The sequence below is a fragment of the Rhinatrema bivittatum genome, chromosome 2 (genome assembly GCF_901001135.1).
Source record: "Rhinatrema bivittatum chromosome 2, aRhiBiv1.1, whole genome shotgun sequence".
NCBI classification, from domain to species: Eukaryota; Metazoa; Chordata; class Amphibia; order Gymnophiona; family Rhinatrematidae; genus Rhinatrema; species Rhinatrema bivittatum.
In genome coordinates this window covers 664,602,484-664,616,209 of record NC_042616.1, presented here as the reverse complement: position 1 = coordinate 664,616,209, position 13,726 = coordinate 664,602,484, and the positions used below count along the sequence as shown (strand labels likewise).

At 37.8% G+C, this 13,726-nt stretch overlaps 1 protein-coding gene across 1 annotated transcript in view; it reads left to right on the top strand.

Moving 5' to 3' along the window:
- The window catches only part of NCOA2 (nuclear receptor coactivator 2), a 649,459-nt gene that overhangs the window by 382,062 nt on the left and 253,671 nt on the right, over positions 1-13,726 (top strand). The window contains 1 exon segment of the mRNA XM_029591446.1: positions 12,182-12,359. Coding sequence (XP_029447306.1) covers positions 12,182-12,359 — 178 coding nt within the window.

Genomic DNA, 13,726 nt, shown 5'->3' with positions numbered 1-13,726 from the left:
CCAATCTCAAACTGTTGCCATGACTTAAGTCACCTGACGGGACATCTCTGCCAGCAACTCGTCCAGTTCTTCCAGGAATTTGTGGCACTCTTTCTCCAGGCTGTTTAGGTACTCACTCTCTTGGAAGTGGGTTCCTTTGCTTCATTACCCTGGCCCGCCTTTCCAGCTGCCAAACTTCGAGACTCAGGTCATCCCTCTGACCCACTACACAGAAATACGTGCTGTTCTTTCCTTCTAGCTCTCTGGCTGCTTTTGTTTCACCTTCCATTCCATCCAATCAAAGCCCTTTTCAGCTTCTAATGAAATTGCTGCAATCGGAACCACCACCTTTTTCACTTATTGTAGAATATTACAAAATAGCCTTGCATTATCTAACCCTGTTAAGAAAAAAAAATGTGGATTACTCATCTCATGACTATTGTTTGAGCTAATATTTTAGCATATATTTTTCTGGCCATATTTGTTCATTGACCTGTAATTTTAAGTAAACAGTGGGTCTTTACCTAACTTCTCCAATTCTATAATCACAGCCACAACTAAGACACCCTTGGCTGTATTCTGTGAACAAAATCTTCACATGGTTGTTTTGAAGTCAGTTTGCTACATAAGACTTGATTAATAAACTTCCACACTAAAACTGTCCAGGCCCAGTGATTAACAAGGAGTTGGAGATTTAATGACTTCTTGAATTTACTTCTGTGTAATTGTAGAGTCAAATTTACTTTCATCCTCCTGATTTATCTGGGATTAATCCAGTGAAAGAAGAAATGTATTGAGATGCTGAAAATTACATATAGTTTCTGATTAATAAATGCTGCCCAGAAATTTATATAGTACTGTTGAATTCTTTTGTCCTTATAAATTGTGATGATTTTACAGCTTGAATTTTCCTGTTCCTTCTTGCTTTTAAATATTATGCTAATGGGCCCACTTACTATGAACAGTAGCTAGCTTTCTCCAGGTAAATTAATTTGCCTGCTTGTTGACTACAAATGGTATTATGTTAAGTGTTTTAGCTTCTAAAGTTACAATAATAGTGTGTACTTTCTTGTGAATGTTTTAGTTCTCTATATGTGCATTTCCCTCTTCATTTTGCTTTCCAAATTTTGAATTTCCTCCTTCCATAACTTATTCTTTACTGCATTAAGACGTTATATGCAGTCCCCTTAGAGTTACTTAAAAAGCTTCCCATTTAATAGTGGGTGAAATATCACATGGATCATTAACAAGGCAATAGTGGAATATTTTTCATTTAACTTGATCTATCAAATCCAGATCTTCCAGAAGCCTGGAACTAAAGCAACAAATCAGGTGAGGAAGACATACTTCTTTTCAATTTAAAGAAATCTCAGCATGATTAGATATGAGATAGATCCATTTTTTTTTATCAAGGAAGTATATAGTATTTTTGATGAAAAAAGAAAAATAGTAGTCCCCTATTCATATTTATTTAACACATATACTGCATAATCCAGTATAAGAAAAATTAAAGCATTTAAAAAATAGTCATAAACTGCAAATAAAACATAAAAATACATTTAAAAAAATTAAAAAACTAAAACATACTAATCCTACCAAAAAAAAAATAGTACCACCCAACCTCATTTTTATTTGTTTCACCTTAGAGAGGAAATGTGCAGTTGGCCTGCTTGCAGAGTTTCTGTTAATTTAACTCAGCCCCAACTGAAACTAGTAAACTATTCCATAATCTGCAGGGCCACAATTGAGAAAGCTCACTTTGCATAACGTTTCAGCCAAATCTGAGCTGAAGCCACTATCAATAAGCAGCCATGAGAAGATCTCAAATCTTGACCATGTGAAAAAGATAATGTTGGACTGTTACTTCCTCTGGAATGGAAGACAGCTAATAACTTATAGCTTTTTCAACAATTGGTAACCAATAGAGAGAGAAAAGCATAATGGTGCAAGATTTTCTGAGGGTCAAAAACACCTCCATCCCTCCTCAGTGTTTTAATCACTTTTAGAGGTTTAGTATGATTTCCTTTACATTTAGACTATTTATCTAACATCAATTATAGTGATTGATGTTTCCTTCTATAGTACTACTTAGTATCATGATGATACTATTAGGAGGAATCACAGAAAGCAGGATTTTTCTTTTTTTTTTCAATGTGCCCTTGAGCGTGGCATACCTTTAGGCCATCCCCGGGCTGGTGTAAAATTTGCCGCATTGCGATGGGTACATTGGCCGTGTGGGAAACTTTTTGCATCGTGGGAATTAGCTAATAGCCTTATCTACATGGAATTTACATGTGATGAGCGCTATTAGCTACTCTGTGATATGGATGCACGTTTTGCATCAGGGGTTATGGATGCGCGTCCAATCGCGTGTTAAGCCATGTGCTAGTCGCTGCACACGGTATTGCATTGGCCCCTGTGGCTTCAGTTACAAGTCTCCTTCAGCTCTGAAGCTAAATTTTGAAGGCAGCCATGTTTAGGCAGAGTCTGGATGGTATGAAATAGCTTCTATTTCCTCAGTTGATCCAACAGTGCTCACTGGGATATCCAAGCACTTGGATGTTATTTTGTAGCCTTTTCTTATCTTGTGCATGTATATAACTTTAATCTTTAATTTCCTTAGAATGCTCTTTGGTCTTCATTTTCACAGCTTTCCTTCAGATTCACAGCCTGACCAATGGTACTGATAGGTTTCTTTTAAATCCAGAAAAGCTAACCTGTTTTAATGATCCCCAGGTAGAGGCCAGTTGTAAGCAAATTGTTTAGGGCAATATCTTTCATCTGGAGCTTCCACAGGGGTTGAATACTTACTCAAGCAGAATTTTTAAGTCTTTAATTAATTTTACAAAAAATGCAGAGAAATAGTGAATTGTGACTTTGAAAATTAACTTTAAGAGCATACTGGTTTGCAATAAACATATTGTCTAGAACAATCTGCGAGTCATTTGTAATCCTCATAAATCTGCTGACTTTTTTAGGGGGTAAAATACACTACTGTATATATCTTATTGGTCTGGTGTGTGATTTGAATTGGAAAGAAACAGAAAAAGGTTAATTTTATCTGAGACATTCAGTTTGATTAGGCCATACACCTGTAAATTTTACTGAGTAGTGAGCCAGACTTGAATTTAGATATGCTTCCATTCCCATCGAGGGTTTGTTTTTTTTTGGTGGCATCAACATATTATACGCACACATATATATGCGTATGTATATGCGCGCGTGTGTGTATGTGTGTATATATATATATATACATACATACATAGACTTACAATATAGATATATATATATATATAAAACAATTACATATTTATATATTAGGGAAAAGAGGAAGAAAGTCCTCTAAGAATCTTTTAATTTTTCACTACTGTTTATTTCTCAATATTAAGAGGACTACATAACTCCTTTGAATGCTAAAGAGCATTCAGTAACATCATGTCTGTTTTTGAAACCAGAACTTTATGAAAATGGGATCAGTCTTCTATGAAAACATCCTTTCCACTAGTATTTGTTCAAAGACATTTTCAAATACCTTCATTAGCTTTCTGCGCTTTGTAAGCGGGATAAAGGATTAGATTCTTTATTTGCTGTAAAAAGGAGTCCTCAGGAGCATTTAGCATGGTATCTATGTAACCTCATAAGAGCTTTAAAGTCTTACAAGGGAAATTATTAAAAAACAAACAAATGTTCCTGCTATTTGTACAATAGATCTTTCTAATGCAGACATTGAAGAGGAATATGAAGAGAACAGTTTTGTATCCATGGTAGAAATGGGACCTTTTTTGAGGAAAACAAATTTCCTGCAATAAATAAAGAAGTGCTTACAGCATTCTTCCTTACTGCTGGCAGAATATAGATTATTATAGAGCCCTAATTGTGAGTATAAAAGATATACGTATGCTTCAAAAACCTTTTCCTCTACAATGGGAATTAGTGATTATTCTTTCATTGAAAGGACAATTTGCCAGAAACTTGTTTCAGGTAAGAGATATATCTCTAAGCTCGCTTTGTTAGACTTCTTAAATCATTTATTTAAAAGCTACAAGTTAATACAGTGGCTCCTACTGTGGCCATTAAATCAATTATCCTTCTGGGAGAAAACATCTATCTTGAGGATTGAATAAGGAAATAAATTATTTAAGTATGATTTCTCTCCACTTATTTTAGCAGAGCAAGTGGCTACCTGTTTGAGCTATGTCTTATAAGCACTTCTTCAAAATTAAGAAGCTTTTCAACTAAGAGGATCTGATCCAGCTGAAAAAGGTAGCTGCGTGCTAGTGTGACATTCGAAATGACCTTATAAGGGTTGCTTTAGTTTTAATAGCTTTTGGGGAGGAGCTAGAGATGTTTTATGGCTAGGCTAGCTGATTTTTGAAGAACTAAAATTAAAAATAAAAAACAAAAGTTAGTCTTAGGGACCATTTTTTGCTTTTAGAGAATTCATGTCCCCTGTAGTAGTATTTGGGGTCTAGCTGTCAGAAGAAATGGATTTAATTCAGTAAGGCCTTTATGGTGGTAATTGGGGTATGGAAGGCAAAAGAAGTGTATGCTGTCAGGCCCCTGTACTGCCTGCACTGCAAACAGGCAGGCAGAGTAGCAACAAGGCCTTCAAATTGGCAAGTTTGGAAGTCTGCGCAAAGGCAGATTGATTTTTTAGGAACAAATTTTCCATCAACTGTAGTGACAACTTTGTGCAATGAGAGCTCACAGTGTCCCCTGTCATAGAAGAGACTAGGAAAAGTCCTAGTGTTCACGAGGCACACTGGTTTTTGTGTAGGATAGATAGTATTACGAGTCACTCTGGTTAGGTCTAGCCAGACAGTGGGCTTGTGTGTCAAATATGACAGCAAACTTTTGACCATTTCCTCAGCAGGTTGTATGACAGTGTGTCATAGAGATTAGGCTAGGAGTCTGTCTACCCTACTGCTTTCTTTATAGCCTGTGCCAGAAGATATGATTCTTTGTGGGCAACATGGCTTTGGCATGTTGACATAGACAAGGAAGTACTTGGTCACAGTATTGACTCTACTTGCACTACTGTTGAAGAAAATTCTTTTTCACTCAGCGCATAGTTATGCTCCTGAATTCATTGCCAGAGGATGTAATTATGGCAGTTAGTGTAACTGGATTTAAAAAAGGTGTGGATAAATTCCTAGAGGAAAAATCCATAAATTTGGGATCTATTTAATGTTTGGGTACTTGCCAGGTACTTGTGACTTGGATTGGCCACTGTTGGAAACAGGATGCTGGGCTTGATGGACCCTTGGTCTGACCCAGTATGGCATATCTTATGTTCTTATATTATACCATGATTCCAGAAGTTACAGACCAATAATTCATTATACTTCTCAACCTTTAAGATCCAAAGTTCAAAAGATAACTTTTCAAAAAGTAGAAAAATCAACTCTTGAAACATCTAGGTCCTCCATCATATCTCTCAGATCCTCTTTTTGTGGAAGCCAATTAGTGGCTGCCCTTAAAAATAATCTGAAAGGCAGAGCATTTCAAAGCAGATTACATTCAGGCACTTTAGATATGTGGTTAAGAGGAATCACTCTTTGTAATATTTTTAAGGGCAGCCACTAATTGGCTTCCACAAAAAGAGAATCTGAGAGATATAGTGGAGGACCTAGATGTTCCAGGATTTCTTACAATACAGCTATGCCCTAGAGCTAGTTTCTCCATTATAAAAGAATTACAGGTATCACCATGTTCTGAACATGACAAAAACCAAAAAGCAGCAGTACTAACTACAATAAGCAAATTACTAGGTTGAAAATATTATGTCAAGGAATAAACATTTAGAATTTATTCAGTATTCTTTGTGACTCCAACAATAAACAGAACATGCAGACTCAATTCTGAATTTAGAAGGAGAGTGAACTAAGATGATTTGCCCCATATTTTTTAATTAAAACTTGCCATTTCCTAGCATCCAGTCAGATGAATCCAGAACAAGTAGGTTATGCACCTCTACTAGCAGATGGAGACAGAGCAAACCAATGTCACAGTAAATATATCCCTGCAGTGACATCAACCTGCCAGTATTTTCCGTCTCCAGCAGATGGTGGACATGCGTCTCCCTATTTGGGATTGCTTCATTTTGAGAAAGGAGAATTAAGGAAAATTCACCCTGCCCTCCTGTGGTGAAATCAAATGGTCTCTCCCCCAGTTGAGATTTCCTGAGGTGACTGATTTCCGTGGACCCTCAGATGAGTGCCTTGGTCGGGTAGTTAATGTTCAGCCGGTGTGGACTTAGCTGCTTAAGCAGCTGAAAGGCAGCGGGTACATGAAGTCGAGCACGGCAGTGAAAGCACATGCCCTCTCCTCCCGCAGCCAGGTGAGGCTGAGCTTGGTAAGTTAAAAAAAAAAAAAAAAAAAAGTAATATATAGAGACTTAGGAGGCTTTTGTTGAGTAGGGCTTCTTCCTTTTCCTAGTCTCCGTGCTTGGTGTGCCATTTCGACGTTCGTCCCACTCCGTGGATGTGGATACTGGGAAGCAGTTACCTAAGGTTAGGGCTCATTCCACTACAGCTCAGGCAGTGTCATGGGCAGAAGTTAGAGCTTGGCGGGTTGAGCAGCCTCCTTTTTCACTGCGTGCCGTGTGATAGGGCGCAACAGCATTTTGCGCGCTTTGTCAGGCTGCCCTCTACAGAATTGTCGGTTCGGCAAGTGATTCTAGCTGTGCGCCCAGGTTGTGCGCCAAGTTTTTGGACGCGCAGTTGGGCCTTATAGTCTGAGTGTCCAAGTTGCGTGGTGCCGTAGTGGCCGCACACTTACCTGTATGCACAAGATGTACTGTGTGCTTGTTTTTTGGGGCGCTTATCTTTAGGACGCTTTGCTGCCTAGTTAGGCGCCTAGGTGTGGGTTGCCTAAGGGTTGAGACGTCTAATTTTTGGGCGCCTAAGTTGTAAGTACATATATTTAAAAAAAACAAAAACAAAAAAACCAGCTAGATGCATGCCTCTGGCTGCTGCTCAGCATACTGTTGGCCATAATGGCGCCTATACCTAAGAAGCCTAAGTACCTTTCTCTTTGCCTGTCATATTAGGGCATCTCAGCCAGGAGTTCCCGCTAACTTGTGCCAGTACTGTTTGGAGGCTCAGGGAGAATATCTTTTTCTGATTTCACTAAACTTGGTTCTTCCCAGTCAGATGTAGGTCTGGGTAAAGACGACTCAGGTAGGGTGCCTAAATTTGGACCTGCCCTAACTGATTTCTCAGCAGGAGATGGTAGCTCAGTGAATTCGCCTCAGGTGCCTCCTGGTTTAGATACTTCTACTTTTTCATGGGTAGAATTTTTCCAGGGGTTGTAAACTTTTCTTCGGGCGCAGTCTTCAACCCTGTCCAATGCTCCCAGAGCAGAGGCACAGGTAGGAAGCTTGCCTGGACATTCTGTTAAGCACTGGAGTACTCCTAGAACAGCATCAGGACTTCTTGATAGAGATCCGGATGGCATGGATGGTGGTGTTGATCCTGACTCTCTTGAGGATGGTGAAATTCCTCCAGGATTAGAACCATATAGAACTATGCTACAGTTCTTTCATAGAGATGAACTATCATCTCTGGTCTCCCAGACCTTGGAAATGCTCAGGGATCTTGGGGCAGATTCCGGGTCTTAGCCGAAGAGAAATCCCATCTTGGTTTCCTTGCGTAAAGCCTTGTGTATTTTTCCTGTAATGGAGGCCATTCAAGAACTGATTGATCTTGAGTGAGGTGTGTCCCAGAGGCTAATTTCAAAGGGGGTCAGGTTTTGGAAGTCCTGCACCCTCTGGATCCAGTGGTAAGAGCGTGCTTACGTTTTCCAAAGGTAGACGCACGTGTGTGTGTTTGTGTGTGTGTGCAGTCTCCAAGAGGACCACTATTCTCGTAGAAAGAGGAGCGGCCTTGAAAGATGCTCATGATAAAAAGATTGTCTATCCTTAAGCAAGCATTTGAAGCAGTGGCAATGACCTTGCAGATCACTTCTTGTTGTTCCTTGGTGGCTCGCTCTTGTTTGCTTCTCTCCCAGGAGGTTAATGACTCTGGGATATTCTCCAGGGCAGTTATGGAACCAGCCTCTGCCTTCTTGGCAGATGCAGGCTGTGATTTGGTCCTCACTTCAGCCAGAGAGGTGGCTTCTATAGTAGCAACCAGGCATCAGTTATGGTTGAGAAATTGGTCAGCCAATGCGACCTCCATGGCTAACCTCACTAAATTTCCCTTTAACGGCTTACTTTTATTTGGGAGCAAGTTGGAGGAAATGGCCAATAAGTGGTGCAAATTTCCGGTTCTTCGTTTGCCGGAGGATAAAAAGAAGACGTAGTTCTCCTTTAACATGACAGGTCGTGCTTGAGGATCCAGGCGTTTTGGACTCTATAGAAGACCAACCTTTGTGAGCCTTTTCGGAAGTCGGATCACCTGTTTGTCCTTCAAAGAGGTACTAGGCAGGGAGAGCCAGCCTCGTGGGCTGCAATACCTCACTGGATTAAGGAGGTAGTCTCGGCTGCATATGTGGATACTGGGAAGTAGCTACCTAGTCAGGTTAGAGCTCATTCCACTAGGGCTCTCTCCCTGTTTGGGAGTAACTTGGGTATATCCTACTTGTTCTGCCTACGTGTTACTCCAGTCCCTAGGCTAGTGTTATTGCATTCTTGTCTGAGCACAGTGTTGCCTGTTGGCTGAGTATTGCAATGGTTATTTGTTTTTAATCACGTTTTTTGCTAGTCTGTCCACAATTGCTTTTGAAGAAAATACTGGCAGGCTATCGTCACTGCAGGGGTATATATACTGTGACGTCAGTTTGCTCTGTCTCCATCTGCTGGTAGGGATGCATAACCCACTTGTTCTGGATTCATCTGACTCTCCTAAAGAAAAGGAAATTATCAGGTAAGTAGTAATTTCTCATTAATACTGACAGAGCAGAAAGGAAACATTTTTTAAAGTTAGCTAGATCTAACATATATTTCCATATTCCAGTAATAGAAAGTCTTAAGAGATTTCTTCATTAGGGGATAACTGGGAAAAATTTCCAGTTCAGAGCACACACAGAACATTCACTGACGTAATGGGGTTTTTAGCAGCATGTCTAAGAAAAGAATCGATACCTGGATAACTGTTTAATCAGAGCATCATTACTACACTAAGGAATCCTGGTATCAAAAAGCATATCTTCCTAAAAAAACAAAACAAAAAGCCTACTTACAAGTTCAGTTCATTACTTAAGTAAAATGCTTATGTATTCTCCAAACAGTTGATAATTATTTCTAAATATTAAAAAAAAAGAAAAAGGAATTACCAAGTGCTTGGGATTATATGCAATTATTGATCTAGTAGGCAGCATTTATATGTTTGATACCTAGGTCCAGAGCTCACATAAGTCTCCAGAGCTCTATTCTGTTACGCAGGAACCTTTGTTTTCAAAATCACAAGTATTATCTCATCTTTACTTTTCCTTTGAAGACAAGGCTGTTATAATGGGTTTAAAAAAGAGTAATCATCTAGATCCTTGACAATGGATTTTAGTAATAACTGTTTCAAACTTGTGAGACAGGGAAGGTCATTTGTGAAAGTTAAGTGATCTCATATAAAAGGATCATGTTCAAATATCAGAATTGAGAATAGAGCACTGAGTTTTAGTGTTATATCACTTTTTTCCTGCATCTGAAGAGTAAAGCAAAAAAAAAAAAAGTGTGATAATGCTACTGGTGAAACGTGTATAATCGAGCAAGGTGCTGCAATAGTTTATTATTAGTAGCTGGTATATAAATAAATAAATAAACCTAAATGAACCTGCAGTCGGGAGATATCTAGTGTCACAAACCATTATTTCCTGCACTTCATATTGAGTGAGGTTAGAATTTACAAGCTGATTTCCAGAACCAAAATCTTCTCTATACAGGGGAGCAGGTGCATCTTTTTTTTAGGAAGTATATCAATCCTAATCCCAATTAGCAAAACAAAGATATTTTATTCCTGCAGAAGCAAGGCATAAGGCCTCGAGGGGATAGTTAAACTATTCCAGACTTGGCTAAAAGGGAACTTGACACATGTTATTTCCCTCCATGGCCCCTTGATGGGACCTAATTTGACAAACAAAAAAAAACAAAAAACTAAGGGTCTTTGGCAACAGTTTGGCTCAGTTGGCCGTCTTTTGCACATCTAATGAAATTGAGGTTTGATCAACCTCTAAAATGTCTAGAAGCCAGAGATCTTCTAATCCAAGGCACATTATCATTATAATGCCAATTTTGTCCTACAATGTAACGCTAGATAAGTGGTTTAATAAAGGTTTGTTGTTTTCTTTGCTATTGTTCCTATTGTAAGCAAAATATTAAAATATAGTTTTAAAAGTTCACTTCCTTAGCATCTATTCATGTTTTGGCATTCTTTTGAATCATTTTGCAAAGCTTCATCAAACTCTCCTAGCCATGCAGATATTCCTGCAATTTTATCATCTCTACAAAATGGGACTAGTAAAGGGATTTAAGTGGAGAACTAAATTTGGATGCAAGTATCAGTAATATTATGTCACAAAGGCAAAGACAATAGAAACTCTTACTGAGAGTCTAAAACAAATCCTAAAGGCGATTTGTTCATGAAGACTTCAGTAATTGTGCCTTTTGCTCCTATTAAAAAGATGATTAAAGTTCTTACCTTAAGAACAATTATTCTAGTGTCAAAACCATTAGCAAGATGTTTTAAAATTAATCTTCCAGTACACATTCTATTAATCCAACTTATTCTACTTAACCAGAAGTGAACTCTACTTTTACTTAGAAATAATCAAAATATTACTGAGATATTTAGAGGTGTCAATTATTTATTTTTTTTTTACAGAAATTTAGATAAACTGTGCATTTATTTTGAAGGAGTATAAAAAGTTTAGGTGACAGCCAAACCAATTATAGCAAGTTGGACAAAGGAGTCGAAAAGAATAGCACATACATTAAAAGAAAATCAGGATCTATTAAAATCATAGCCCATTCAACTCAAACAGTCATCCTCTTGGGTATAAAAAGGAGCTGTATATCTAGCAAAGATTTATAAAGTGGCCACATGGTCCAGATTACAAAACATTACAGATGGGATGTTTTCATGAAAAAAAACAAAACCACTGCTTATAAAGCAAGTGTTCTGTATCTTCCAACCCAGAATAATTAAGTTTTGGTATTTCCCAGTCGTTCTGGATTGGTGAAACAGAAAGCAGAGAAAGGAGAAATTTAGACTTAGCTGATAATTTCCTTTCCTTTATTTCTGCTGCACCAATCCAGAAACCTTTCCTTTAAAGAATATAGAGATTTTCTAGTAAATGTGAAAATTAAAACAAGAAAGATATAAATTATATAGTCTTTTAATGTAACAATTTGAAAGAGAGCCTTTTCTATAAAAAGAAAAAAGCTGGCATTTTGTTATGTTTTAAAATCTGCTTTGTCATGGGAATGCTGGCTTTTACTGTCACTGCACCACACACATTAGTGATTTCACAGGATAGAAAAAAATGTTCTCTGCCTCCATCAACCGGATGAAGGACTAAACCCAATTGTTCTGTACTGGTATAGCAAAAATAAAGGAAAGGAAATTATCAGGTAAGTCTAAATGTCTCCTTCAAGAAGTTGAGATAATTGGAAAGAAAAATATTTGTACTTTTTTTAAATCTAAAGAAGAGTGCTAACATTTTAAGCAAAGGATCACAGGGAGAAACTTATGATAGAGAATGAGAGCAGATGGAGGGAATGGGATCCAGGGGCACATAGTGAGGAGGAGCAGAAGAGAGGTGTCAACATCTAATAGGATTAAGATTGAAGAAGGGGATTTAGGGAGGACAGGGTAGGGCATGGCAAGTGTAGACAGTAGTTTCTTGGTGGATGATGTCAGTTTACCTTTAAAGTGATCTCAATCAAAGTCCTGGGTTCGAAAGGAAGGGTATTTTTGAAAGATTATACTGAGAACCAACAATGAGTGTTGAGTGCATGAATTTTAGACATAGAATAAAGTAGGTGGTAATAGAGCAGTGTTTGAAGCAGGTGCACAGAAATTGCATTTCATGAAATTGGTAGGATGCCCAGAATTACTTATAAATATGACTAAGTATATAAAAGGAGGGTTTGAGAGAAAAATCAAGTTTGGAGTGGTGGGATTTTCTTTGAAAAAGTATATTTTTCTGCTACTGTGTTTTTTAATAGTAAAACTCAGTATTTTATTCCATGTTTTCTTCGCTATAGGCACTGGATGGATTCTTTTTTGTGGTGAACTTAGAAGGCAATGTTGTGTTTGTTTCTGAAAATGTGACACAGTACCTGAGGTATAATCAAGAAGAGCTTATGAATACCAGTGTATACAGCATACTGCACGTTGGCGACCATAATGAGTTTATCAGAACCCTGCTGCCAAAGTCTTTAGGTAAAGTATTTTAAATAACTACTAATTTAAGTTACTTGTACCTTCTGTTATGAATTGTAATGCAAAAATGGGTAATCAAATGCACTTAAATACATTTTTCCAAATGATTCTTCTTTAGGTGACAGGTACCACTGTACTTTATTCTTGATATTCATGTCATAGAAATAAACATGTATCCACTTAACACCCTCATTTTTCACAGGAAGTAATGTTAGTCATGAAGAAGACTAAAAAAAATCCTGGATGCCTAAAATTTGTATCTGCCCTCAGGCCTGACAGGCGCTAAACCAGGCCTGAAAGAGGACATTGCTACTGCTATGCTCAGGCCAAGCCCTTGAGCAGGCCACACTGAAGAAGAGTTAATCTCTAAGTTTTCAAAATATTTTTCCAGCCATGTTTGTAAATTTAAATCATGGTTCTCACATCATGATACCTTATGGTAGAACTTCTGTGCAACTCAAAATGCTTGCCACTTATTTTTTAAACTTTTGTGGTTAAATGTTTTTGTCATATTCCCCCTAGTCTCCTTTTAAAATAATATTTATTTATATTCCCCTTCATAGGACATTATGGTGCAGGAATTCTGCACCATTTTGGTATCCCTTCTCTGCATGCTCTGAAGTGCCAAAAAGTGGAATATAAATAAAGTACAAAAAAAAATCTGTCCTTTCAGAGATGAGGCATCCAGTACTGTGCATGATATTCCAGATGAGGTTTTACTAATGATTTGTACAAAGACATTATTTGGAAACTACTTCTTCCTTTGTACACTTGCATTCTTCTGCCACTGCCTTGTTACACTTCTGCATCCTTAAGATCATCAGATATGATGAGATCCTTCTGTTTACACATCAGCTCCCCCTTCCCAAAATCATATATTGCTCTCTTGAATTTCCCAAATGCATGACAGTACACTTTTTTTTTTTTAAACTATTAACTGTTCAGGTCCCAACGTTCCACAAGTGGAACATTTTTTCATATACTTTTAATTACTTGCAAATTTTTTTTATACCATACTTGGGTCTAGTTAACTAAGATATGTGAAAAGGGGCATCAGTAAATAATTCCTTCAATGAGCAGGATCTAAAAGGTTAAGTAACCAAACACTAGATCACTGCTCATTTAATTCTAGTCCATCCAGGATGTCCACTAGGTTGAAGATCTGCGAAAAATAAATTGTCCTGAAGGTTTCCTAAATAAACCTTCTGCAATTATCACTTAGGGAAATATTGAATAGATTGATCCCTTCAGTGCTTCACTGATGAACCCCTTTATTTGGGGTAAACACCATTTACTACTACTCCTGGTTGCCTAGTACTCAACTAGCTTCTAACTAAGGCCATATGTACTAAACATTTTCTCCATCA